The 25,015-nt window shown below is 40.2% G+C and overlaps 1 protein-coding gene across 1 annotated transcript in view; it reads right to left on the bottom strand.

Moving 5' to 3' along the window:
* Positions 1-1,967: 1,967 nt before the first annotated feature.
* The window catches only part of NDFIP1 (Nedd4 family interacting protein 1), a 51,208-nt gene continuing 28,160 nt past the window's right edge, over positions 1,968-25,015 (bottom strand). Inside the window, exons 2-8 of the mRNA XM_021717290.1 lie at positions 22,359-22,446; positions 21,915-22,045; positions 17,988-18,075; positions 16,992-17,116; positions 13,613-13,679; positions 10,491-10,577; positions 1,968-3,021 (exon numbers count right to left, since the gene is read on the bottom strand). Coding sequence (XP_021572965.1) covers positions 2,948-3,021; positions 10,491-10,577; positions 13,613-13,679; positions 16,992-17,116; positions 17,988-18,075; positions 21,915-22,045; positions 22,359-22,446 — 660 coding nt within the window. The 3' untranslated portion in view covers positions 1,968-2,947. The remainder of the gene's footprint in view (positions 3,022-10,490; positions 10,578-13,612; positions 13,680-16,991; positions 17,117-17,987; positions 18,076-21,914; positions 22,046-22,358; positions 22,447-25,015) is intronic.

The raw sequence follows: 25,015 nt of genomic DNA, 5'->3' as shown, positions 1-25,015 counted from the left end.
GGGGAGGAGACAGTTTTGCTGTCACCTAGGCTAGAGTACAGTGGCATGATAACTCACTGTACCCTCCAACTCCAGGGCTCAGGCACTCCTTCTGCTTCACCCTCCCAAGTAGCTGGGACTATAGGCAAGCACCACCAGGTCCAGCTTTTTAATTTTCTACTTTTAGAGAGACAGGGTCTTGTGTTACACAGGCTGGTCTTGATTTCCTGGCCTCAAGCAATCCTCCCAACTTGGCCTCCCTACATGCTGGGATTATAGGCATGAGCCACCATGCCTAGCCTCTTATTATTTTTTAATAAGCAAATTTTAATAATGCCTTTTATTTTCACACAAAGTCACCTAACTTTCTGAAAAAAAAGAAATGGCTACACAGAACCCTTTAAACATAAGGTGCATAATTCCAAATGGCAACAAGGAAAGAGACACAAGGGCCCAGTGTCATTATGCCCTAGCTGTCTTGCAGCCCAAGTTCCATGCCAGTTTATTCCATAACCTTAGGCAAAGAACAGTGATTCCACTGTATCCCCTTTCAAAACCATTTATTATAAAGACTCATTTTTATCTGTTATCACCATTAATCAAATCCACAGGCTAAAAATGAACATATCAAAGGGAGACAGAAAATGGGAGACAGAGATGAGAAGTACAGAAGTGCAGCTTGAACATTTTCACCTTGAATATCAGTAAAAGGCTCTAGGTGGCATATGACAGCAACTTTAAGGACCTCAAAAGACTTCCATTCTCAGAACATTTAAAAGAATAAAGAGAAATCATCCTCTTGACTACGTGTTTTAAAGCATGTCAAATTGTAGGTTTACATTTGACAAAATCTTATGGACCACCAAATACATAAAAATAGGAATTCCAGATATTTCAGTTCACTGAATATACAAAGCCAAATAAGGCACAAGGACCTAAAGAATAAACACAAAGTCAGTCTACAATGTTTGAGTTAATGTGATTTAGGATTCTTCTATTTTGTTCTACAGGAAAATTTACATAGTTCTCTTCGCTGTACATGTCCACGTTTATTTGGACTGTTAGAGATCTTTTCATCCTGGAACTTAATTATAGGCCGTAAAAACTCCCAAACTCTACTGTTGGTGTAATTTGATTCAATATGAAAAACAAAACAAAACTTCAGAGACTTTAATAAAATTCTCACCTTTTCTATGATAAAATACAACTTTTGAACAAGAACACACTATACTATTACTCATAGTAATAAACTAGTTAGAATGACCACGGAGGTGTCAATCCAGGAGGCTCTTAACTTTCCTGTTTGGCTTTCCAACAACCTACACTTCCGTACTTCTGTACTCGCTGACACCCCTAAACAGTCTTCCGAGCAGATGCCGGACGTCCACACCCAGCACATGAATGAAAACTGGCAGCTATCACACAGCTAGTGCTGGCTTGTGTAGTAACCCATCTTGTTGTACTTTTCTCTCAATATTTCTTGAGTAGGTAGAAAATGAAAAAAATTCAAATGGCCGAAATATTACAACCACTACTAGTCTCTATATTTAAGAACAAGACAACCGAAATCAAGAGGAATAAGGAATCTTTAGCCTCAACGGAGTGCTCACAGGACTTAAACCAGCTGGTTGCATTTAACTGAGAAGAGTAATGAAGGGAACATGCAGAAAACACTAGAAATAAATTATCTCAAACTACAGCCAAAAATTGAAGCACAATTGGGAATTTGAGAATGGTTTAAGATCTCTGAAATGCCTCCTTGATTTTTTTTTTTTTTTTAGTCCATTATCTTTTGTAGGATCAATGTTAATATACATTTTTGGGAATGTATTGAGTAGGATATGAAAGAAGTGGACTTTCTGTGTTGAAAATGAAGGAAAAAATGGACCCCAGACCAGTGTTTAAAATATTTACTGAATGATTCTGTAAGATTAGAAAAAATTGCCTTAGCAATGAACAAATGCAGACCAAGAAATTAAACACTAATCTGCAGCAAAAGGTGCTACACAAGAGACATTTATTAATGTTCTGTTGTATTTACAGTTTTAACAAAGCAAACCAAGGTGAATTACCACTTGGGCAGAAAGCACATCATTCTACATTTACAACCCATTGGTTTCTGCTAACACATTGTAAAAGCAAGTAGGACAGTATGTTAGGGATCATCTCAAAAGTTCCAAGCTACTTCTTTCTTTGCTCCTCAGTATTGAATCCCCTCCCTACTCCCAGCCTTTGGCCTAATCATCAGGAGACAAAAGAAAAAGAAAACAAAAGGTAGAAATTCTAATACAGAGAGTGTCAAGAATTACATTTTAGTAATTAAGCTGCATTTGTATCCTAGTCCTTTCTATATTACACAATAACACCTTTTAGAATCCCTTAGGTACACATCACAGAACAGTAAGGTACTGCAAAATTTCGAATACAGAGTATTAAAAATTAATGCTTACTTACCAATTAAGGACATACTTTTGACCACACCTTAAATGTATTTTGTACTATGGTTTTGCTTCCAGGTGTTCACAAAGTACAACTGAATCAATTTCTAGATTAAATTCAACAGCAGATATGGATTATGTGCATAAATGCAGACATAACAAAAGTTTTAACTTTTGAGAAAACCCCTTTAAAATGGCCAGCATTATACATATCTTACAATAAAATACTTAATTCCAAATTCATTTTGAGATGGAGGATGAATAAAGCAAGATTGCCCCCTACTGACTACAGGGACATGGCTCATGCTATTTAAAATGACTACAAACAATATATAAGGCATTATTAATACATCACAGACTTGATTGCAAGAGCTTTTTCAAACATTAACCACTAATGATTCAATGATTACAGAATTCTGCATTAACTATTAAAATTTTACACCTAGGAACAAATAGAGAGAAATGATCTTTTCAACAGTACTTTATTTTTTTAAAGCAGGTGATTATTCCTCTGTGTTCTGCATCTTGATTCACTTCCTGCAGGTGTTTTCTTGCTTCTTGAGAGAGAATTCATAAACGCAGGAAGGTCTTTGCCAGAAAACATCTGCCAGAGAAGGATATTGAATATTGAAACTCCAGTTAGTGTGTTATTTTGACTAAGAGAAGGAAGTAGTCACAAAAGAAGCAGGATGTTTGGAGACACAAGAAGTGCATTTTAACATAGTTTTAAGATTACTATACACTGACATCACAGTATTCAATAAACATTAACATTTCAGTTCTATAAGTTATCAAGGCCTCCAGAACTAGAAAGAACTGGAATGCTTTTTCTGAAAAACCATGAGTTCAGGAGTCTCACCAAATTTCCTAATAAAAGAACAGAAGGGGGCTGGGTGCAGTGGCTCATACCTATAATCCCAGCACTTTGGGAGGCCGAGGTGAGAGGACTGCCTAAGCCCACAGGTTCAAGACCAGCCTGGATAACTTGGCGAGACCTCGTCTCTACAATAAATCAAGAAAAATTAGCCGGGCGTGGTGGCACATGCCTGTAGTTCTAGCTACTTGGAAGGCTGTGGCAGGATCACCTGAGCCTTGCAGGTCGAGGCTTCAGTGGCCTCGCAGGTCGAGGCTTCAGTGGCCGTGAGCATGCCATTGCCCTCCAGCCTGGGTGAGAGAGTTAGACTGTCTCCAAAACAGTAACAAAAACAAAAAAACCAGAAGGGAAGCAGTAGTTCTGCATACCACACTTAACCCTGTCAGCAATGACTGAATTTTGACACAGGGAGAGTCGACTGCAAGTGCATGGGAAATCTTCCTATTATACCCAAAGCTACTGTTTACTCTAACAGTTCTGCCAGATACCACACAAAGAAGATTTCTAACAGGACGTCACTGATGTCATGCTATACTTAAACGAAAATGGCAAAGTTATGAAAAAATGTTATTTTTCGGTGTCTTCAATTCCCTCTTCCCACCATACATGTTTTTGGAGCCCCTTTCTTTTTTGAATACCCAGTTGCCTCATTCTGTCTTTCTCTCCACTACTGAAACGTGCTGTCAAAAAGATCATTTATATCTGTGTATGGAAGGAAAAAAAAGAAAATGGCAAAGTTAAACAACCATGAACTCACAGGTACCATCAATACCTTTAAAAAATAAATTTTCTTTAAAAGTCAGTATTTTTTTTAGGTACATTTCTCGAAAAATAAGACACATATATAGCCACAAACTAAGAAAGGAATATATATGAATGAAATAAATGTCCTCAGAGTAATGTCTATACATTTTGCTAAATGCAGTTTTCACATAATACTTAGAGGCTTTTCTGCACTGGCACAGTATACTGCTTAGGTTTTCATGGAAATAACTTAGGTAAAACTACAAGTAACTCCCTGCATTAATGCTAAAAGAAGAAACACTGAAGAGATACATTAACTACTTCATATTTACTTAGAAACTACTTTGTGGTACCTAGCACCAAGTGAGAATCGAGTGAGCTCATCTATAGGCCCAAAACTTATTTTTCTCTCTCTCCAAATTACTGTTAAAGCCACAAGAAACCCTTTTGTATCTTTTTTAGTTAGACTACTGCATACATCTTTAAAAGGCTGCCAAAATGCAGAGAGGCTACAATACAGGAGGAAATTAACAATTAAAAAAAAACTGTCAACATTTTTTCAAACTTCAAATTCAATTGTGCTTTCATTTAAAGCAAGTCAATATAATTGACACCCAGGACACCTTTTCTTCAAATTGAGAAGCATAAGAGATTGGAAGACCTCAGAAACTGCAAAGATAGAGAGACACAAGAATATAAGGAAATCTAAAAGCCAAGCAGCAGCCAAAAGAAAACTGGTAAACCGATGTCAAATGGAGGTTTTTGCAGTGAGGTCAGATTCATTACAAACTAAGTAATTTCAGTTTTATTAGTTCCTATAATAGATGAAAACTGATGAAACAAAGTCTACTAGTCAAAGCACTAGAGCTTGCAAGAACATATAATATGGTACAGACACATGCCTGGCCATTTCCTTAGTTTATCTGCTTCAGCATAGGTAAGGAGCTTTAACAGATCCCTCAAAGTCAGAGCCTGCACCCAGTAAACATTAAAAATTCCTTACGAAGGTCTAGATAAATTACCACTGGGGAATCTCAGTCACCATACACACTCCAAATTAAAAGACTGCCGGAGAGACACTGCTGTCCTGTCCAAGACCTGAGGCCTGCTCAGCCCAACTCAACTGGCAGAGTTGCAGAAACACGGGCGGCACAGAAACCAAGGACAAATAATAACCACATCTCAGGGACTGTGGCTATCATTACTGCAGATCAGATCACCTTGGAAACAAAAGAAATTCAATAGCCTACAGCACACTGTACTGCAAAGAGAAAGACGATCAGTTCTTGGAGATATTATGTGATTTTAGCAAAAATTCCACTGGAAACACTATTTCTACTGTCTTGTTCCTTTATAACTCAGTCCAATAAATAAAAATTTACCTTGGATAGATTTCCTTAAATAAAATAAATAAGGAACAGAGGAAGATCATACAAAGGGAGATATGAAAGTATTTGTCATAATATGGAAGAAAAATTAAAATATCTGCTGCCTAATAGGTACAGCGTACCAGGTCATAGAAATCACATTTTAATTTAATTAATTTACTTTTTTGAATTGAAGTCCCACTCTGTCACCCAGGCTAGAGTGCAGAGGCACACTCACAGCCACCATAGACTCGACCTGATAGGTTCAGGTGATCCTTCTACCTCAGTCTTCCAAGTAGCTGGAACTACAGGCACACACCACCATGCCCAGCTGATTTTTTATTTTTATTTTATTTTATTTTTTATTGTAGAGATGAGATCTTGCCAAGTTACCCAGGTTGGTCTTGAAACCCTGGGCTCAGATATTCTCTTGCTTCCATTTACCAAAGGATTAGAGGCATGAGTCATTAGACCTGACAAATCACTTTTTAAAAAAAGTTTATTTGTAGAGACAGGGTCTTGCTATATTGCCCAGGCTGGTCTTGAACACCTGGACTCAAGCGATCCTCCTATTTTAGCTTCCCAAAGTGCTGAGATTACAGGCGTGAGCCACCATGCCCGGCCAGGAATCACTTTTTAAAATTATGAAGTCCCTAGCCCAAGCTCAGTGATGTTAGGGCACAAAAAACCTTTTTTTCATTTCAGATGTGGCTAAAATAACAGACTTCTAACTATATTAAGCTCCACAGGTACCAGTGCTTTTGGTCCAACACAAGCTGTGCTAGAGATACCAGTTACCTGTGCTACCAACTTAGTTACTGCAGCTAGCTAGCCCCCCCTTCACCTGCAGCACCAGAGGCGGTGGTAATCCTCAACAATATCTTCCAGTGAACTGGTAAACAGGAAAAAGTACAAACACTGCACATTTTTTCACACCTCGAGGAAAGAGGTTTCTAAAAGGCACCTGTTTCTTTTTGAACCATCCCTAAGAAACACTCTGCTTCTTTGCAGTCACAGGCTTCCTGGTGCCACTGCCCCCTGTAGCCGTCCTCCTGGTACTCTGTTCTGAGTATTCATGTACTCTGTGTCCCCTAATGACTAAATGGCCTCTGAAAGGCACTAAAAGCTGGCCCACGACAGCAGCACATGAGCATTAGTGTTCGGCTCTGTAACATCTATTATGGCTGATCAGAGAGAGGTCTTTTGGGATCATCTCGAGATTGGTTTATTCGTACTATATTTTGGGTAGCCTGACTAGAAAAGTCACTATTCTTAAACCTTTTCTAGTAAAATACCAAATCTTAGTACAAAGAAAGTGTGTTATTTTTCTGTTAGGGCAAGCTCCCTATCTGTGTCTTTCTGACAGAGAGTGTATAACTAGCTTATAACTAGTAACATCTCCAAGGAAAGGAGAGGTCATAAAAGAAAATAAAGCTTCCATACTTGTGATGGTTTCCCAGTACATCTGCTAACTAAACTATATCTGCTCTGAAGCAGAAGAAAAGTATTCTACATTTGGATCTGGATGAAGCATTCTTGTTTCTTTCACGGACAAGGGAAACTCAGTCCCACAGGATATTACAGGTTTTCAGGTTTTCTCTAAGGAGCTCCTGAAAATTAGTCAAGTCATTAGAATTCTAAATGCCGCTTTAAATTCCCAAAGTCTGTAATTTAGAGTTCTGAATCCTCTGGGTGTGTCAGGAATTATTTAAAATCAACAAGGTTATCAAGGTCAGTGAGAAAAGCAAGCTCTCAGTGGAGTGCATTCACTTGCCCTGAGTAAGTTTCCGACAGCTCTAAAGCAACTCCCGAAGCACTCACTGCCAAGCCCCCACTTTAAACAATCCCCCTCAACTGCCCAACAACATTATCACTAAGGACTGTTCACTTCAAATCACAGTCTGTGTTACGTGTGAGACACTCTCATAACAGATTTCAGAAATTTTAGAAAATCAAAGCAAAACAATACAGGCTGGGCACAGTAGTGGCTCATGCCTATAACAACAGTATTCTGGGCCGGGCTCGGTGGCTCAGCCTGTAATCCCAGCGCTTTGGGAGGCTGAGGTGAGTGGATTGCCTGAGCCTGCGGTTTTGAGACCCGCCTGGGCAACTTGGCAAGACCTCATCTCTACAATAAATAAAAAAAAAATCAGCCGGGCGTGGTAGCGCGCGCCTGTAGTTCCAGCTACTTGGAAGGCTGAGGCGGAAGGATCGCCGGAGCCCGGCAGGTCGAGGTTGCAGTGGCCCTCCAGTCTGGATGACAGAGTGAGACTTCAACTCAAAAAACAAAACAAACAAAAAAACAGTATTCTGAAAGACTGGGGCAGGACTACTTGAGCCCAAGAGTTCGAGACCAGCCTGGGCAACACAGCAAGACCTTGTCTCAATAAAAAATCAACACATAGCCGGGATAGGTGGCTCAGCCTGTAATCCCGTGCCTTTGGGAGGCTGAGGTGAGAGGATTGCCTGAGCCCGCAGGTTCAGGACCCGCCTGGGCAACTTGGCGAGACCTCATCTCTACAATAAATCAAAAAAAAAAAAAAATCAGCCAGGCGTGGTAGCGGGCGCCTGTAGTTCCAGCTACTTGGAATGCTGAGGCGAAAGGACCTGCCGGAGTCCAGCAGGTCGAGGCTGCGGTGGCTGGGAGCGGCCACTGCACTCCAGTCTGGGCGACAGAGTGAGACTCCAACTCAAAAAAAAAAAAAAAAAAAAAAATCAAAACAATAGCCTGTTGTGGTGGCATGCACCTGTGGTCCCAGCTACTCTGGAGGTTAAGATGGGAGGGTCACTTGAATCCTGGAGGTAGAAGCTGAGGTGAGCTGTCATCATGCCATAGCACTCCAGCCTGGGCAGCAGAATGAGACTCTGACTCAGAAAGAAAAAAAAAAGTATGTAATCCCCCAATAAAGATTACAATCTCCTTCTAGCTGAAGAATGAAGAAGCTACGCAGAGGTCCACTTTTCTGTCCAGCTAGAAATTCAGAGCTACCATAGACTAGACCTATTAAAAAAAAAAAAAGAAAGATATCTATCCCCTCAGGATATTGTGGGCACCAGTGCATTAGGGAAAACTTGTAGGTGATATCAGTACCCTTAGTAAAGACTTGTAGCAAGACAAAATATTAACTTTTGAATCTCTGATATATCTATCAAAGTTAAACTTGAGGGTAAGTTATAATTAAACATGTAGATAAAAGATGACAACAGTAATGAAATAAAACTGCACAGAACATCTGATAAGCCTCTTAAAGTTATAATGTCCTAGACATAAAGATGTATCATAGGCACCAGGACCCAGGTCAGTGGTGTCAATGTCCATCTGTGTCAAGACTTTGTGACTGAATTCAAATTCATGACATGTCACATATTTTTAAACATACGATAAAAGATCGCCCTTTTATAAAAGAAAAAACGAGGTATAAACACAAGTATATACACCCTTGAAGAAAGTGGCTTTAACACTAGCCTAGGCTTTTTTACCTACATAAGAATTGCATGTGTAAAATGCTTAATATAGTATCTGATGCATAAAAACTCTATAAATGTTAATGTTAGTTATATTTGTTATACCATGCCTGAAAAAACATGTTATCTTCAAGGTCACATTATATAAGTGTGTTGTGTAAAAGCTTTCAATGCTTTTCTATCACCTGCCAAATTAAATGTGGTAGATTCTTTATTTTCTTGAAGCTTGTATTCTGAGGCCATCACAAATTTTCAAAACTGAGAACTCCACTGTTAGCATGACTGCTGATATAAAATGTGATACCCAATGGCAAATACAGAACAAACTGATGCTCACATGGGCTTAGCCTTGCATTGAGCTAACAAGTCTCTGGCTCTATGGATTTGATGGTCCTGCTGCAAGTAGGCTTAGTGTTCAATATATGTGAGAAAATGGTTTCAACATGTTTAGCCTTGACCCTCAATACTCCTTTATGCCCCAATCAAGCTGCTGTTCCTCGAACAAGCTCCATACTACCTTGCCCACTCTTTTTTTTGAGTTGGAGTCTCACTCTGTCACCCAGACTGGAGTGCAGTCTCAACCTGCTGGGCTCCGGCGATCCTTCCGCCTCAGCCTTCCGAGTAGCCGGAATTACAGGCGTGCGCTACTACGCCCGGCTGATTTTTTGATTTATTGCAGAGAGGCGGGTCTTGAACCCGCGGGCTCAGGCAATCCACTCACCTCAGCCTCCCAAAGGCGCGGGATTACAGGCTGAGCCACCGAGCCCGGCTTCTTCCACTCTTTACTCTGCCTCAGGTGATTCTGAAATTCTTTAATTCATTTTCCACAGTTGAAACTATCACTGGAGGTTTGTCTCAACTGCTACATATACCCTTTACAAAGCTCTGCCTGAGGACTCCCACTGGCCTGGCCTATAGGTGATGCTAAAGTTCTACTCCATGATATACCCAGTCCCCAAAAGCCCCAAGAAGGCCTCTTAGAGCTTGTTATCAGAGTGGTCTCTCTCTGGGGTCCTCTCTCTCAAGATTTCCTGTTTCTTCCTTAGGTAGTTACTGACATAAGATGAAGTCAGCTTCTGCGGGAAACCAAGTGTGAATCAGAGAGCCTTGGCAGGGCTTAGTTCTCCTGTGCTGGGCAAGGGATAAGGTCCCTACTCGCCTTCCTTTCCCTGAGTTTGACCCTCCTCACCAGAATGACAACATCTGAATGTGAACCTCAAGAAAGACCCTAGAATCTCTCCTAGCTCTAGGGTTTCAGGCAAGAGAGTCAGGCCTGAAATTTCCATCTGAATGTCCTCCTCTGGAACCCGAGCAACAGCAGCCAGTGGCTGCAGATGCTGGAAATTATCAAGCAGCCAAACACTCTCGCTCCCTAATGACTACTAAGCCGCCTCTTCCACACTGTCTAAACATGAGGCAGTGTTTTCTTCTCTGGCAGTTTTTCTAACTTACCTTTATCAACAGCCTTTTGTAGAAGACCCCATTACCAAACTAGAAACTGCTAAAAGGCAGGGACTGTGCCTTCTCTGTATCCCCCACCACAGATACTCACTTGAAAATGAATGGAAATTTGTAATGCATCACATTACACTGGGACTAGAATACATTTTTTTCCTTTAATACCTTTAGTAAATAAAGAGAACTCTGGTCCTGGGGAGATTTGAGAATGTTTCTGGCATCTTCCGAACTTTTGCATAATTGATAAATCCTCTGAGAAACAGGAGAAAGCCTAATTTAAAAAAGAAAAGTCAAGAGTGAATTTACTAATTCCATGTTAAGTTCCCTCCCCAGAAAGATCCCTCCTGATAGAAATACACCATCATTTTTCTGCTAAAGGCTATCAAAACATGAGCAATTTCCTCTAGAATCTTCAAAGGATTTTCATGCCAAACTCTCCAACCCCCACTGAGAAGATATAATCGCAGGAATCAACACTATCTTTTGACACATTCAGAATCTAAATGGTCTAAAAGGAAAAAAACCTGGGAACGAAGGCTCATGCCTGTAACATTTGTGTGTGTGTGTGTGTGTGTGTGTGTGTGTGTGTGTGAGAGAGAGAGAGAGAGAGAGAGAAAATTTACATACGAAAGCCTCATTGAGACACATTACCAAAATCTACCCACTAGTTCCAAAAAAGCATTCCAAAATAATTAACTAAAAAAAGCTGCTATAATTGTTTTTCTCAAGTTAAAAAAAGTGTTTAACCTTTTTCTTGTAATGGAATTATTTTCTGTTGACAGTACATAATATTGTCCACTAGATGTCAGAATCCCCTTACCTACTCCTCAATTATTGTCTCAACTCTCAACTCCAGCTCTCTATCCTCAATAAGACTCATTCCGTATGACTATACCAGGATCTATACAGTAACAAAAGTTAGTGCCTCTATCAGCAGGAAGTGATATGGCCTCTCCAGTGGAAACTCAGACATTCCTGGCCCCTTTCAGAGATGGTCCCTGAGTCTTCAACACACTTTAAACAATACCATAAGTTAATCCGTGTACACTCCTTGGAATTCAGTACACTTACAGAGGAGTAATGACCATAATCTAACTTCAGAGCACTTTCATTAGAATGCTCTATAACCCCAAAACCTGTACCCATGAGCAGTCACTTCATTCACCTGCTTCCTCCTTCCCTTCCTTCCTTCCCCAGCCCCAGGCAACCAGTACTCTACTTTCTGTCAGACACATTCTAAAACATACTCAGCGGTGAAAAACTCTTTATACTCAGACAGTGGAAATGATTTTTGGCAGTAACCAAGAGCTGTCAGTTCAAGACTTGGGGAACACCATTCTATATGGCACTAAAAGCAAGTGACTATAGAGTAAGAGCCATCCCCACAAATGCTAGGTGGGATCTTGATGAACTGGAAGGGACAAGACCTGTATAAAGGGGACAGCTCCAACTCAGCTCCAATAAAAGGGTCCATGTAGGAATGTAGGTCAGTTTTGTGACCTATTCCAACATTTAAGACAAGTAAAAAGATTCAGATGTTTTAAATATATATACATATATAAAGTCTTGACTTTTTAAATGTTGACAACTAATTTTAGGAACTTTAGCTAGTTGTAGCTCATGAGCAGCCAGCTTTTAAGTTCTGCATAGACCCCTGCCGGAGAAACTCCATAAAACTGGCTGAGAAGTTCCCAAAATGATCCAAACACTGGGTGAAAATGCACACAAGTGGACCAAAGTCTCACCATTTTTTGCTTACAAGTAATGGTACACAGCAAGAATGATCTGTATAAAGTATAACAGATCCATCTCCCATGAAACGTTAATAGAAAGGAAGTCAGCGCTTTACATATTTCTTTAAATGATTTATGCTATGATCAATGAATCTAAAAATATATGTAAGGGCTCGTCTTGATTCATTCAGGATTTGATTTGACCTTAGGTGTCAGCCTTTCTCCTAAAGGCAGTTTAGAAAATAAGCAAGCCAGGAAGCTACTTCCTCCTAAGTTATTTTCCTGTTGGCCATTTTCATGACTAAACTTCTCAATACATAGAGAATGGTATAATGGATACTGGAGACTCAGAAAGGGGAGGGTGGGAAGGGGTGAAAGGACAACAAAAAAATCAGCTATCAGTTATAATGTACACAGGTGGGGGTGGTGGGTACACTTAAAGTCCAGACTTCTTCATCGCTATATAACGCAGCCATATGACCAAAACTACTTGTACCCCTAAAGCTATTGAAATAACATGAGAAGAAAACAACAGCTTCTCAATAATAGAGGGAGGAAAAAAAACCAAAAACACTATTTCTCTTTCCTTGGAATTCTAATGACCAACAGTAAAGTAGACAATGCTACTGGGGAGGAAGGGGATGGTGAGATGGATGTATTTTTCTAAGTAAAATTTAGAAACAGCAATGCATGGTTCTATCAGTCCTGGCAAAACAGGTCCTGAATATGTTAAGCACCTGTTAGACATAGGTGCTAAGATATGGCAGCCAGACCCATTAGCAGCACTGCCACCAATAATTTTAACTAAGAAGAAGGCCCAAAACAGGAGATGGGAGGAAGTGATGTCACAGAAGCAGGATGAGGCAACCACACTATCTTTAACAGCCACAAGATGGCCCTGCTGTTGTTATTTTGTAGAAATGATAGCAGTGATGATGGTCTCGCCTACTGTATCATACATATTTTCTTTACAAGTAATGAAAAAGCCAACATTCAAATAATTCACTCCAATGTTCATTTCTTTGTTTTAATGTCTAGGGAAAATAGATTTTAAAATAAATATTTAGAGTAAAACTCTGAAGGCCAAAACCCCGAAATACCTGGTATTTAAAAAAAAAAAATGTTAAAAGGCCTCTTTCCCACTGTGAAATAATTCTTATTCTCACTGATGGTGAACTAAAGAATTCTGGAAACCCAACACAGTGGTTCTTTCAGAAGTTATGTCTAGCAAGGTTATACATTTTCTGTTTTCTACTGACAGATCCAGTAAAAATGGGGCACATATGCTTAGGAGTAAGTTCGAACAGTTACAGTAAGTCTACAAACAATGTGGGCTTAAGTTTGTAAACACTTTGTGGCAGTAACTCACAGGGAGAAAAAAAAAATCCACAAACAATAGAATCATCTTATCAGTATACTCCATTAGGAAAAGACTTCCACCACAAAGAAACTTTATTACTAAACAGTAATCAATATGAAGTTTACTAAAAGAAATTTTATTTGTAAAATTTCACATAACATTTTCTTTCCTTTTATTATGTTAAAAGTACTTACCTAAAACCAGGAACACCCACCAGAGCCAGTACTGACCATCAAAGTATCCAGGGAAATAGGTTGAAAACTAAAAACAAACAAATAAATAAACAAAAAACACTTTGTAGCAGCTTTATAGACAATTTCACATTTGAACTTAAGGGTACAAAAAATACAAGACTTTCATTTATTACACCAATATTGTCATTTAGCCCTTACAATGATTTGAAATGGCTACAACAAATGAAAATCTACTTCTATTCATGGAAAAGCAACTGTTAAATATCATAGCTTTTAGTCTTATTAACTGATACTTTTACTTTGCTTCTTCAGTACCAAAAGCAAATATTATTGTTGTTGTTATTTTTTTAGAGACAAGGTCTCACTTAGTTGCCCAGGCTGGAATGCAATGCTATGATCAAAGCTCATCATAACCTTGAACTCCTGGGCTCAAGCAATTCTGCAGCTTCAGCCTCCAGAGTAGCTGGGAATAAAGGTGCATATCATCATGCCCTGATAATTTTTAATTTTTTGTAGAGATGGGGTCTTACTATGCTGCCCAGACTGATCTTGAACTCCAGGTCTCAAGTGATCCTCTTGCCTCGCACTCCCACAGTGCCAGGATTACAGGCTTGGGTCAGCGCTATGTTTTCCCCCAGAGATGGGATTTCACTAAGTTGTCCAGGTTGGACTCAAACTCCTAGGTTCAAGTGATCCACCTGCATCAGCCTTCAAGTAGCTGGGACTACAGGTTGATATCATTGCCTCATTTCTAACGAGGCCTGATTTGTTTCTACTCTTCCAATCAGGCCTTGACTTTGAAAGCTTTATCATGTACATCCTTGCCAGCAACTAGTTTAGAAATGGGCACAGAATGCCATTCCAGTCAATGGAAATGAAGGCTTCTGAGAAGGTTTCCTGGTTCTTACAGAAAAAGAGAAGAAACAATTCCCTTTCTTCTGTTGAGCATGGTTGTGTTTCCATGTGACACCATCTTCTAATGCTGAGGGGAGGGGGAACTATATCACACACTGATATGCCAGCTCTCCCCATGATGTTGATAAACCACCGATTTAACTAACCTAGTTAGGACAAGTTTTCAGGGGAAATAAACTTTCTCAATTAAAAAAATTTTCATATGCCATTTTAAGCTGTTTCTGTTATTCATAGTCCAAGCATCCTAAAGGATACAAGTTAATTCGTTCACTTCAGTTTAAAATTTTAATCAATTTAGCTGAAAATTCAGTTTTTAAAAAAGACCGGTAGTTAATTTTATTCTGTGTTCTTTAGCAGCTTTGGTATCTATGAGTTTAACATAGTTTGAGAATTAAAATATAGTCTTTTACATCTTAGTAAAGTAACAAAGTCGGGCGCAGTGACTCACGCCTGTAATCCTAGCAGTTTAGGAGGCGGACACGAGAAGACTGCCTGAGCACAGGGGTTCAAGACCAGCCTGGGCAACATGGTAAGACCTTGTCTCTACAATAAATCAAAATATCAGTTATGCATGGTGGTGCATGCCTGTGATTCCAGCTATTTGGAAGCCTGAGGTGGAAGGATTGTCTGAGCCCAGGAGGTCGAGGCTGTGGTGGCCGTGAGCATGCTACTATACTCCAGCCTGGGTGACAGTGAGACTCCAACTTAAAAAAAAAATAAAGTAACAAGATTTAGAGAAGGAATGAAACTTGGTTTTTATTTTGTTTTTTGAGTAGGAGTCTGACTCTGCTGCCCAGGCTGGAGTGCCAGGCTCCACCTGTTGGGCTCAGGTGATTCTTCCGCCTCAGTCTTCCAAGTAGCTGAAACCACAGGCTCACGTCACCACACCCAGCCAATTTTTTGATTTATTGAAGAAACAAGGTCTCGCCAAGTTGCCCAGGCTGGTCTCAAACCCCTGGGCTCAGGCAGGCAATCCTCTTGCCTCCACCTCCCAAAGTGCTGGAATTACAGGCGTGAGCCACCATGCCTGGGCAAATGAAACTTCTTTAGGGCTTGGGCTTTTAACCTAAAGTCCATGTTTTAGATGAGTACATATTAACTGTCTGAGGAAAAAGCTTAGAACTTTCATCAGATTCTCTAGGCCAGGCACTGTGGCTCACGCCTGTAATCCCAGCACTTTGGTGGGCAGAGGCGAGAGGATTGCCTGAGCCCAGGGATTCAAGACCAGCCTGGGCAACTTGGCAAGATCTCATCTCTACAAAATCAAAAAATTAACCAAGCATGGTGGTGCGTGCTTGTGCCTGTGGTTCCAGCTACTTGGAAGGCTAAGGCAGAAGGATCACCTGAGCCCAGCAGGTAGAGTGAGACTCCAACTCAAAAAAAAAAAGCCACTGGATTCTCAAAGAACTCTAGAACCCCAAACAAGCTAACAACTGTTTTAGAATAAATAAGGTAGGCCGGGCTCGGTGGCTCAGCCTGTAATCCCGTGCTTTGGGAGGCTGAGGTGAGTGGATTGCCTGCCTGAGCCCAGGGGTTTGAGACCAGCCTGGGCAACTTGGCAAGACCTTGTTTCTTCAATAAATCAAAAAATTGGCTGGGTGTGGTGACGTGAGCCTGTGGTTTCAGCTACTTGGAAGGCTGAGGCGGAAGGATCGCCGGAGCCCAGCAGGTCGAGGCTGCGGTGGCCGGGAGCAGCCACTGCACTCCAGTCTGGGAGACAGAGTGAGACTCCAACTCAAAAAAAAAAAAAAAAAAAGAATAAATAAGGTAGAATTACCTTGAAAAACTACAGTGGTCAACAAATACCTGTTAATAGTTAAGTATGCAATTTATGACACATAAATTTTGTCTATAAGGTTGACAACAGTAATAAATGTATCTGAGATCAGAGGATACTTTACAACTTTAAGTTACTTCAAGTAATTTTAACTAATTGGAAACTCCCAAATCACTGAAGATATGCAACTCTAATTTACTTCAAACGTAGGCACCTAATGAAGTAGCATTTGTTAAACAGTTTTGGCTCCCCAGACACAGCCAGTCCTGGAAGGGAGAAGAAGAGAGGGTGAAAAGATGGAGGAAGAAGAAAGCTAGATTGTAATTTCGCTGGAATTGATAAGTCAAATTAATGCCGGCTTCTGATTATACCAAAGAGATAATATTCTTCCTTTTATTATAAAAACAACTGATTTCAGACATATTCATGATCATATTAAAAGCGAAGAAAGGAGCTGGTGAAAAACACTGATGGCAGAACTATATTCAATAGACGTGACTACATAACTTGGGTGCATAAACCGCTTGCAACTGATTTGGGTTCAACTTCATCGAGAAACCAAAGACAAACCAAAAATCATTTAACATGTTGAAATAATCTTAAAAAGCAAATGAGAAAATCAAATATCCCAAAGCATTCTGATTACTGTCTCTCTGCAGAGTTTATCTTTTCTGTTGTACAACTTACCCTGACAATCAGGATCCACTTAATTAGAGACAGACCAAATCCTGAGATGGCCCCATACCTTCCTGCAGCTGAGGTGGTCAGGCAGAAAGACAGGAAAAACCCAATCCAGTTAAAGAGGAATGCCACTGTAAAAGCAGAGGCAGAGGGGAGAGATATCAGACATGTCCTGTTACCCAAGAACAAGAATGCCCTTTACACCTGCCTCTGCTTAAGTAACTCTCCCTAGGATAAAAGGCCACTCCTCCACAACCCTCACCCTACCTCCCCCAAAACAATCATTCTTCTGTCTTTCCCCCAAAAGCAAACGAAAATTATCTCTCTGAATGCCAGGTTTTACACTATTAAGTCTACTGCTATTCACTTTCAAAAGTGCCTTAACATTTACCAAATTGTATATTTATGACCTGTGCTCTGTACTGTGTGATATACTTCAGTAAATAAATGTCTTGGATATTAAATTAGTGCTCCCAAATAATCTGATTCAAATAACTCATTCACCTATTCTCTGAATTTTGACAACTTACATAATATTACCTCTAAAAGCACTGAATTTTTGGTATCTTTTTAATACAACAAACAAAAGAAATGACCGATCACTTCTAAGTGAAGCACATGCAAAATAACATCAAGGGGGGAAAATCTGGCTGATTTTGATCTGTCAGCAAAAAGAAGTGTGCAGAACAAAATTCATCAAAAGCATTTTATTCCTCTACTGCAGTTATAAGTAGGAGCAATGCAGGCCTGAAAGACAAGGCTCAGCTCATGCAAAACGCAGCATCCCTATAACTCCTTTGATTACATTTTCCATAGATATTCATGGAAATAGAAGGTGAAGATAAGGGATATTAAGATAAAAGCTCTAAAAATCCCAGGCACCAAATAAATATAATGCATTAACATATGAGCTCAACTAGTTATTTCAACTCAGTCAGAATCACCCATAATCCAAAGCACTCTGGTTTGTGGGAAGTGGCTTTGCTAAGCATAGATACTTACTGAAAAAAGTTAACATGAAAATCCCATCGTTTCCTATCCTCAGCTGGTCAGCATCATCAAAATCATCCCGACCCACAAAATCCTCATCCTAAATAGAAAAAAAAGAATCACCTTTAGGCAAAGGAAAGAAATCAAGAGAAATAAAGAAAGTGGCAAATTTATCGAGGAGAAAAAGTATTGTTTTGACTCAACTCAAGAATATGAATATTAAAGGCTCAGTACTGTTAAAAATTTCATTTTGTCTAAGTAAAATACATAATTAAGAAGAAACAAATCTTTCTTCTATCACCACAGTTTCTAAATGAAATTTCCATCTTATTACTCAAATTCTTTAACAATACATTTCAAAAATTTAAAAGTTCACAAAGAACTAGTTCCTTTTCCATTTTAAAAATATACCTCAAGAAAAGGAAAAAAAGAAAAATTTACTTACACGTTTGGCTTGAATTCTAGAATATCAGTAATCCAGGGCCTATTAAGAAGTTAAAATCGACCAGTTCAAGTGCTTTATGAGACTGACATGGGGGAAAATAAGAACAGCATGAGCACCATGAAGAGTCTACAGAGCTGCCACTGCTCAACTCCACTGGCACTGCTGATAGAGGTACACAGGTCTGCCACAATCTCACCTCTAACCTCATCAGCAGATAGGATCTCTCCCATCCTAATGTGAAAACACATTACTGCAGGTCCAGAAGGAACAGATTCTGACCAACACCAACATGTGTGGTCTCTTTTTAACTAAAGTAGGTATGTGTTGAGATATTTTAAAACACCTAACATACAGCCAAGTGCAATGGCTCATGCCTGTAATCCCAGCACTTTGGGAGACCGAGGCAAGAGGATTGCTTGAGCCCAGGGATTCGAGACCAGCCTGGGCAATTTGGTGAGATCTTGTCTCTACAATAAAATTAGCCAGGCATGGTGGCGTACACCTGTAGTTCCAGCTACTAGTAAGGCTGAGGCAGAAGCATGGCCTAAACCCAGCAGGTTGAGGCTGTGGTGGTCACGAGTGTGCCACTGCACTCCAGTCTAGGTGACAGAGTGAAACTCCAACTCAAAATACAAAACAAAACAAAAACTGAACATACCTATAAGTAAAAGTGACAGACTTGTACCTAGTTCACTGAGGGTCCCTCAAATGAAAGAAAAACTTATTTTAGGAACAATGAAAACATATCCTATATAGAAAAGGGGCTGAAAGATCTACCAAACCATTAACAGTGGTTGGTTCCCTAGGACAGTGGAAACTAGAGAGGGGAAGTAAGTAGTAAAGGTAGCTTCCTTTTCTAACTTAATGTACTTCCTCTACTGTTTGAAATTTTTACAAGAATGCTTGTTTTAGAATTAATTTTTTTAAGTGTTAAATATCTAGTATTCTTACTTGATGTTAGCAGAATACAATTTCACCAAATTAAAAACTAATTCAAGGCCGGGCGTGATGGTTCACACCTATAATCCCAGCACTCTGGGAAGCTGAAGGTTTGAAACCAGCCTGGGCACCCTGGAGAGACCTCTAAATAAATAAATAAAAACTAATTCAGTTTTTTGTGTAACTACTCAAAAGATATACTCCAAAAAACATGGAAGTAACTTCTAATGCCTTCTAAGCATTCTTCTAAGTATTCTAAGTACCAATGCCTTCTAAGTATTCTTCTTGTCCTTTTGGTAACTCTTCTACCACAATTCCTCCTGCAAATTGTTGCCAGGGTAATGTTTCCAAAACATCACAGTAGTCCTTTCAGACTTCTCAAAAATTCTGAAGGATTCTGAGAGCTGTATACTAAGTTTAAATGCCTCCATCCAGCAGTGCAAAGATTATACAAACAGAACTGGTCACAACTTCCTATCTCCCTTGAGCACACTCTTTGTTCATGCACAAAACTACACACAGAACTACATTCACAGAACCACCCTGCATCTGCCTGCTTCTTCCCTCTGGATGCTCTTACCCATCAAAATCCAGCGCCGTCAAATCCCATCTTCCCCCGTGACCACCTAGTAAAAAATCACGTTCTTGATGCCACTGTTCTTGTGCACCTTAGGTATCAGTGCTTGTGGACCTTTTACCCTAGCTGGATTTAAGTTTTTGTATGGCAGGAACACTGCCTTATATAAAGCTTTTTACCTATTCACTGCAAAATATATAGCACCTTGTATTTAAAAAGTGCTCTATACAAGTCTGCTGAACATTAGATTCCCCTTAAGAAGTTCCTAAATAGGTATTTGTATTAAATGAAAGTATGCTGAAGAGTCCTATGATTAATCAAAGCTAATTTCCATACTGGACTATACCATATATTCCAACAGTTCTGCAGAGAGCAATGAAACATACAAGGACCCTGGATTCATCTAGGTTTGACTCTCGCTTCAGCTACTTATTAGCTATATGACTTCAGGAAAATTACTTAATCTCCTTGGGACTCAATTTTCGCATCTATGAAATGGAAATATAAGCGCTCCCTTGCGAGGGTATTGTGAAGATTGGAAACAATATACGGAATACATAAAAGCATTGAGCACAATACTAAGCCTCCTGTTTGCTTCCAATATTTGGCAGTTATAATTGTTTTGCCTTTAGACAACAAGCTTCATGAGGGTTCTTAGTTTCTCCCTGGCACCGACAAGAACTGAAAGCATATTACCGTATAGGATCACCCTAGACTGGGCTTTTTACCAAGCAGTGATTTTAGAAGTTCAGCTTTCTCATAGCAGGTGTTGTCTGGGAGCAGTCTACTACTCCAAAGCTAGGTGGAACCTCTGGGGCCTATATCATCACACTGCCCAGACAGGGCTTCTGTTCTTGTTCTCGTTCACTCGAGTTTCTTGCCAGAACTAGAGCCTGGAGTCCTGATGGTCACCACATCCCTGAGGATTTATCCTGCTTTCATGCTCCCAACATCTGGCCCAAGGCCCAGCCTGCATCAACCTCAACCTGGACGAATATTTACAAAACCACACCTATAGCACTTACAGATCTGACATCAAGGACCAAGAGTGCCCAATAATTTCCACTGGCCTGTAACACATGCCGATCCTACTCCCACAAATCAACATTAGGCTAGATGGGAACTGAACTCATTAAGCCCTTGCAAATGATGTGATCTGGACTGCTGGAGGCATTTAAATGAATATAAGTCTAATTCTATTAAGTTACACATATTTATTCTTTAGGCCTCTCTAGCAGCTATCTACCTAACACCAAAATACTAAGTGTGCAGAATCAAGGCAAAGTCATGCCAGGAGGCACGAGACTGCATTTGGCTTCAGTGCATTTTTTTTTTTGGAGACTCTGTACATGCTGTTTACCCAGTTCATGATGGGTGATTTACAAGTGTACCTGCCCACACCACACTAGATGTTCAGCAGTTTCTGACCAAAAATGGTATGACTCCCCTGCCCCACCTCCCTATGCACTTAGTCTTGCCCCGAGTGATTTTCTTTGTTGATTTTTTGTTTCCTAAATGAAAAGTCCTCAAAGGGAAATGTTTTTGCTGATGTGGAAGAGATGAAACAAGAAAATGGCATAAACACTGAAAGGGCATCAAAATTGATGTGTTCAAAAACTGTTTTGAGGGCATGGAAAAAGCATCTGGATGGGTGTATTGCATCAAATGAAGAGTATTTTAAGGTGACTGAAGTTTAAACATGTAAGAATAAATACACAATTTTTATAAATAAATTCTGTTTTTTTGGGGAGCAGTCCCCTCTCATATATGAGTTGCTTACCTAGTGATTTTTTGTTCATTTATACTTCTTTACGTCATCATTTTCAGGAAGAGGTGAATTTATTGCCCAAAAGATCATGCACATTTCAAAAAATTGCTTAATCAGTACAATCATAAATAATAAATCAAAACTAGATAATAAAAAATAACTTAATTCTCATAGAGCCAGCTACCAAGCAACATGGAAAATTGTACTTACTCTTCCAGGAACCAAAGGAATAGTAGCTTCAGCCTTGGTTCTCTCAGCCTCATCATAACTGGGCAGTGTGGTAGCCACATTGTAAGATGGGGGTTTTGGAAACCCAGACTCATCCTTGTAGTCAAAATATGCTGCAGAATTTAAAAAGTAAGAATTGTCAGATGATTAACTGAATTGAAGAAATAAAAGGATTTCCACTTACTCTGGCAACAAAACCTAGCACTCTCCTAAGAGCACATATATAATAACTGAACCCAAAACCACTGATAGACAAATGTAAAAGGCTAGGGATGATTTCTAAGTTTATCCATTTCTCAGTTACTTAAAATTCAGATTCACTTTGCACCCTTCCTCCCAACTGCTCTTGAAACCCTTTTTTTGATGTCATGTCAAAGCATACAGTGTTTTCAAGGAGTTCAGGAATCAGCTGGCCCTGCTACCCACCTGTATTTTCTGCAGAGATGCTGCTGTAAGGTGGGGGAGCGTCACCTACAGCCTGCTCTGGTACTCCAGTCTCTTCGTCATTCTGCAACTAAATACAAATTCCTATTTTAATGCAAGTATAAAGCCAAGCATAAGAACTCAAAAACTGGGACAGTCTTTCTGGAAGGCTATTTGGCAAAATGTTTTGAAAGCCTTAAAATACGCGCATCCTTTAAGAAAAGCATTCTACTCCCAGCAAGTTATTCTAAGGTAATATATAAAGAGGCAGAAAAGGTAAATATAGATGCTGTTGCAGCAAATATTAGAAACAACCTAAATTCCAATCATAGGGGACTTAAGTAAATTACAGTACATCTCACACAGGACTAAGCAGCCACAAAAAAGAATGGGATGACTTAAGTATACATTCATTTTTAAAAAGCTAAATTTGCCTGACAGCATGCATCATATAACTTTGTTTTTTAAAAAGACACACATCGGGCATGGTGGCTCACACCTGCCTGTAATCCCAGCATTTTGGGAGGTAGAGGCGAGAGGATTACCTGAGCTAAGGAGCTCAAGACCAGACTGAGCAACATGTGAGACGTTGTCTCTACGATAAAACAAAAGATCAGCCGGGCATGGTGGCACATGCCTGTGGTTCCAGCTACCTGGAAGGCTGAGGTGGAAGGATTACCAGAGCCCAGCAAGTGGAGGCTGTGGCAGCCGCGAGAGTGCCACTGTACCCCAGCCTGGGCAACACAGTGAGACTCTAACTCAAAAAAAAAAAAAGAAAAAAAAAGACACACAGATAATGGAACAAAGGTCTAGAATGACAGACCTTTATATACTTTTTTTTTGAGTTGGAGTCTCACTCCATCACCCAGGCTGGAGTGCAGTGGCACACTCATGGCCACCTCAGCGTCGACCTGCTTGGCTCTGGTGATCCTTCCACCTCAGCCTTCCAAGTAACCGGAACTATAGGTGTGCACTACCAAGCCTGACTAATATTTTTTTTATTTATTGTAGAGATGAGGTCTCACCACGTTGCCCAGACTGGTCTCGAACCCGTGGGCTCAGTCAATCCACTTGCCCCGGCCTCCCAAAGTGTTGGTATTACAGGCTGAGCCACCAAGCCCAGCCTATATACGTTTTTAAAGTTAGAAAAATAATCTGTTAAGACAAAGACAAATCACAGGTAAACCATGTTACCATTTATTCAGTTTGTGCACAAAAATTAAATCTTTTTTTTTTTTTTTGAGTTGGAGTCTCACTCTGTCGCCCAGACTGGAGTGCAGTGGCTGCTCCCGGTCACCGCAGCCTCGACCTGCGGGGCTCCAGCGATCCTTCCGCCTCAGCCTTCCGAGTAGCTGGAATTACAGGCATGCACTACCACGCCCGGCTGATTTTTTGATTTATTGTAGAGATGAGGTCTCGCTGCCCAGGCGGGTCTCGAACCCACGGGCTCAGGCAATCCACTCACCTCAGTCTCCCAAAGGCATGGGATTACAGGCTGAGCCACCGAGCCCAGCTCAAAAATTAAATCTTAAATGAGACATTTATGAAAACATAAAATTCCACCTAATTCTACATATAACCTCTGTTAATACATATCCCTTTTTCCTCATCTCAGCAACATTCCTGCTGGCCAAATTTTCGGTTATTTGAAATAACTCACTTCAACAGAAAGTGTGTCCGCCTGCTAGTTTGGATAGTCTAACCAAGTCATCTTCACAGAATAAAGACATTTCATTTCACTTTTCCAGTGTGACAATAGATTTACATTAATTTAAAAGACGAGCTGGCTGAGATCGGGAGTCAATCTGGAAAGTGATAACAAAGTGTGTAATGGACTTAGGGGTCTGGTCTTGGCTTCAGTATTATGGTTAGATATAGAGCCAACTGAGGTACTTGTCAAACACACACCACCTCTAAACCACACTGCTACAAAGAACTCTATCTTATCCTGCGGTGTCACAACATGAAGTAGAACTCCTTAATTCATTAAATCTTAAGTGACCATCTGAATCACCACTCCTTATGCTATTCAAAACCATATGTCAGTAAACTTTTCTAATTAATGCTGCAAAAGCATTCAATTTCAAATGAATCCTTATAACCAATTCTCATCTGTATCTACCATCTGAGTACATTTTTTTTGTTTTTCTTTGTTTTTTTTGGGGGGGGGGTTTGAGTTGGAGTCTCACTCTGTCACCCAGACTGGAGTGCAGTGGCCACTCCCAGCCACCGCAGCCTCGACCTGCTGGGCTCCGGCAATCCTTCCACCTCAGCCCTCCGAGTAGCCGGAATTACAGGCATGCGCTACCACGCCCGGCTGATTTCTTGATTTAATGTAGAGATGAAGTCTCGCCAAGTTGCCCAGTCAGGTCTCGAACCCGCGGGCTCAGGCAATCCACTCCCCTCAGCCTCCCAAAGGCGCGGGGTTACAGGTTGAGCCACCAAGCCCGGCTCATTTTTTGAATCCTAGTAATCAAATGCTAAACTTAAGGCACTTCCAAAACAACAGTATTTGTAACCTAAGATAATTCTTCCTTTTAAACAAAGATAAACTGGGCAAAATAGTTACAGTAAAACCAAATATTCCTGGGATACCTGTACTTTCTGCAGAGATCCAGGAATCAGTGAATTATTTAAAGAGTGTTCATGGGACCATGGCT

This window comes from Carlito syrichta, unplaced genomic scaffold (assembly GCF_000164805.1).
Source record: "Carlito syrichta isolate Samal-C Ts95f unplaced genomic scaffold, Tarsius_syrichta-2.0.1 Scaffold309624, whole genome shotgun sequence".
Classification (NCBI taxonomy): Eukaryota; Metazoa; Chordata; class Mammalia; order Primates; family Tarsiidae; genus Carlito; species Carlito syrichta.
Note: the sequence above shows the minus strand (reverse complement) of the source record. Positions and strands in the feature narration are given on the sequence as shown.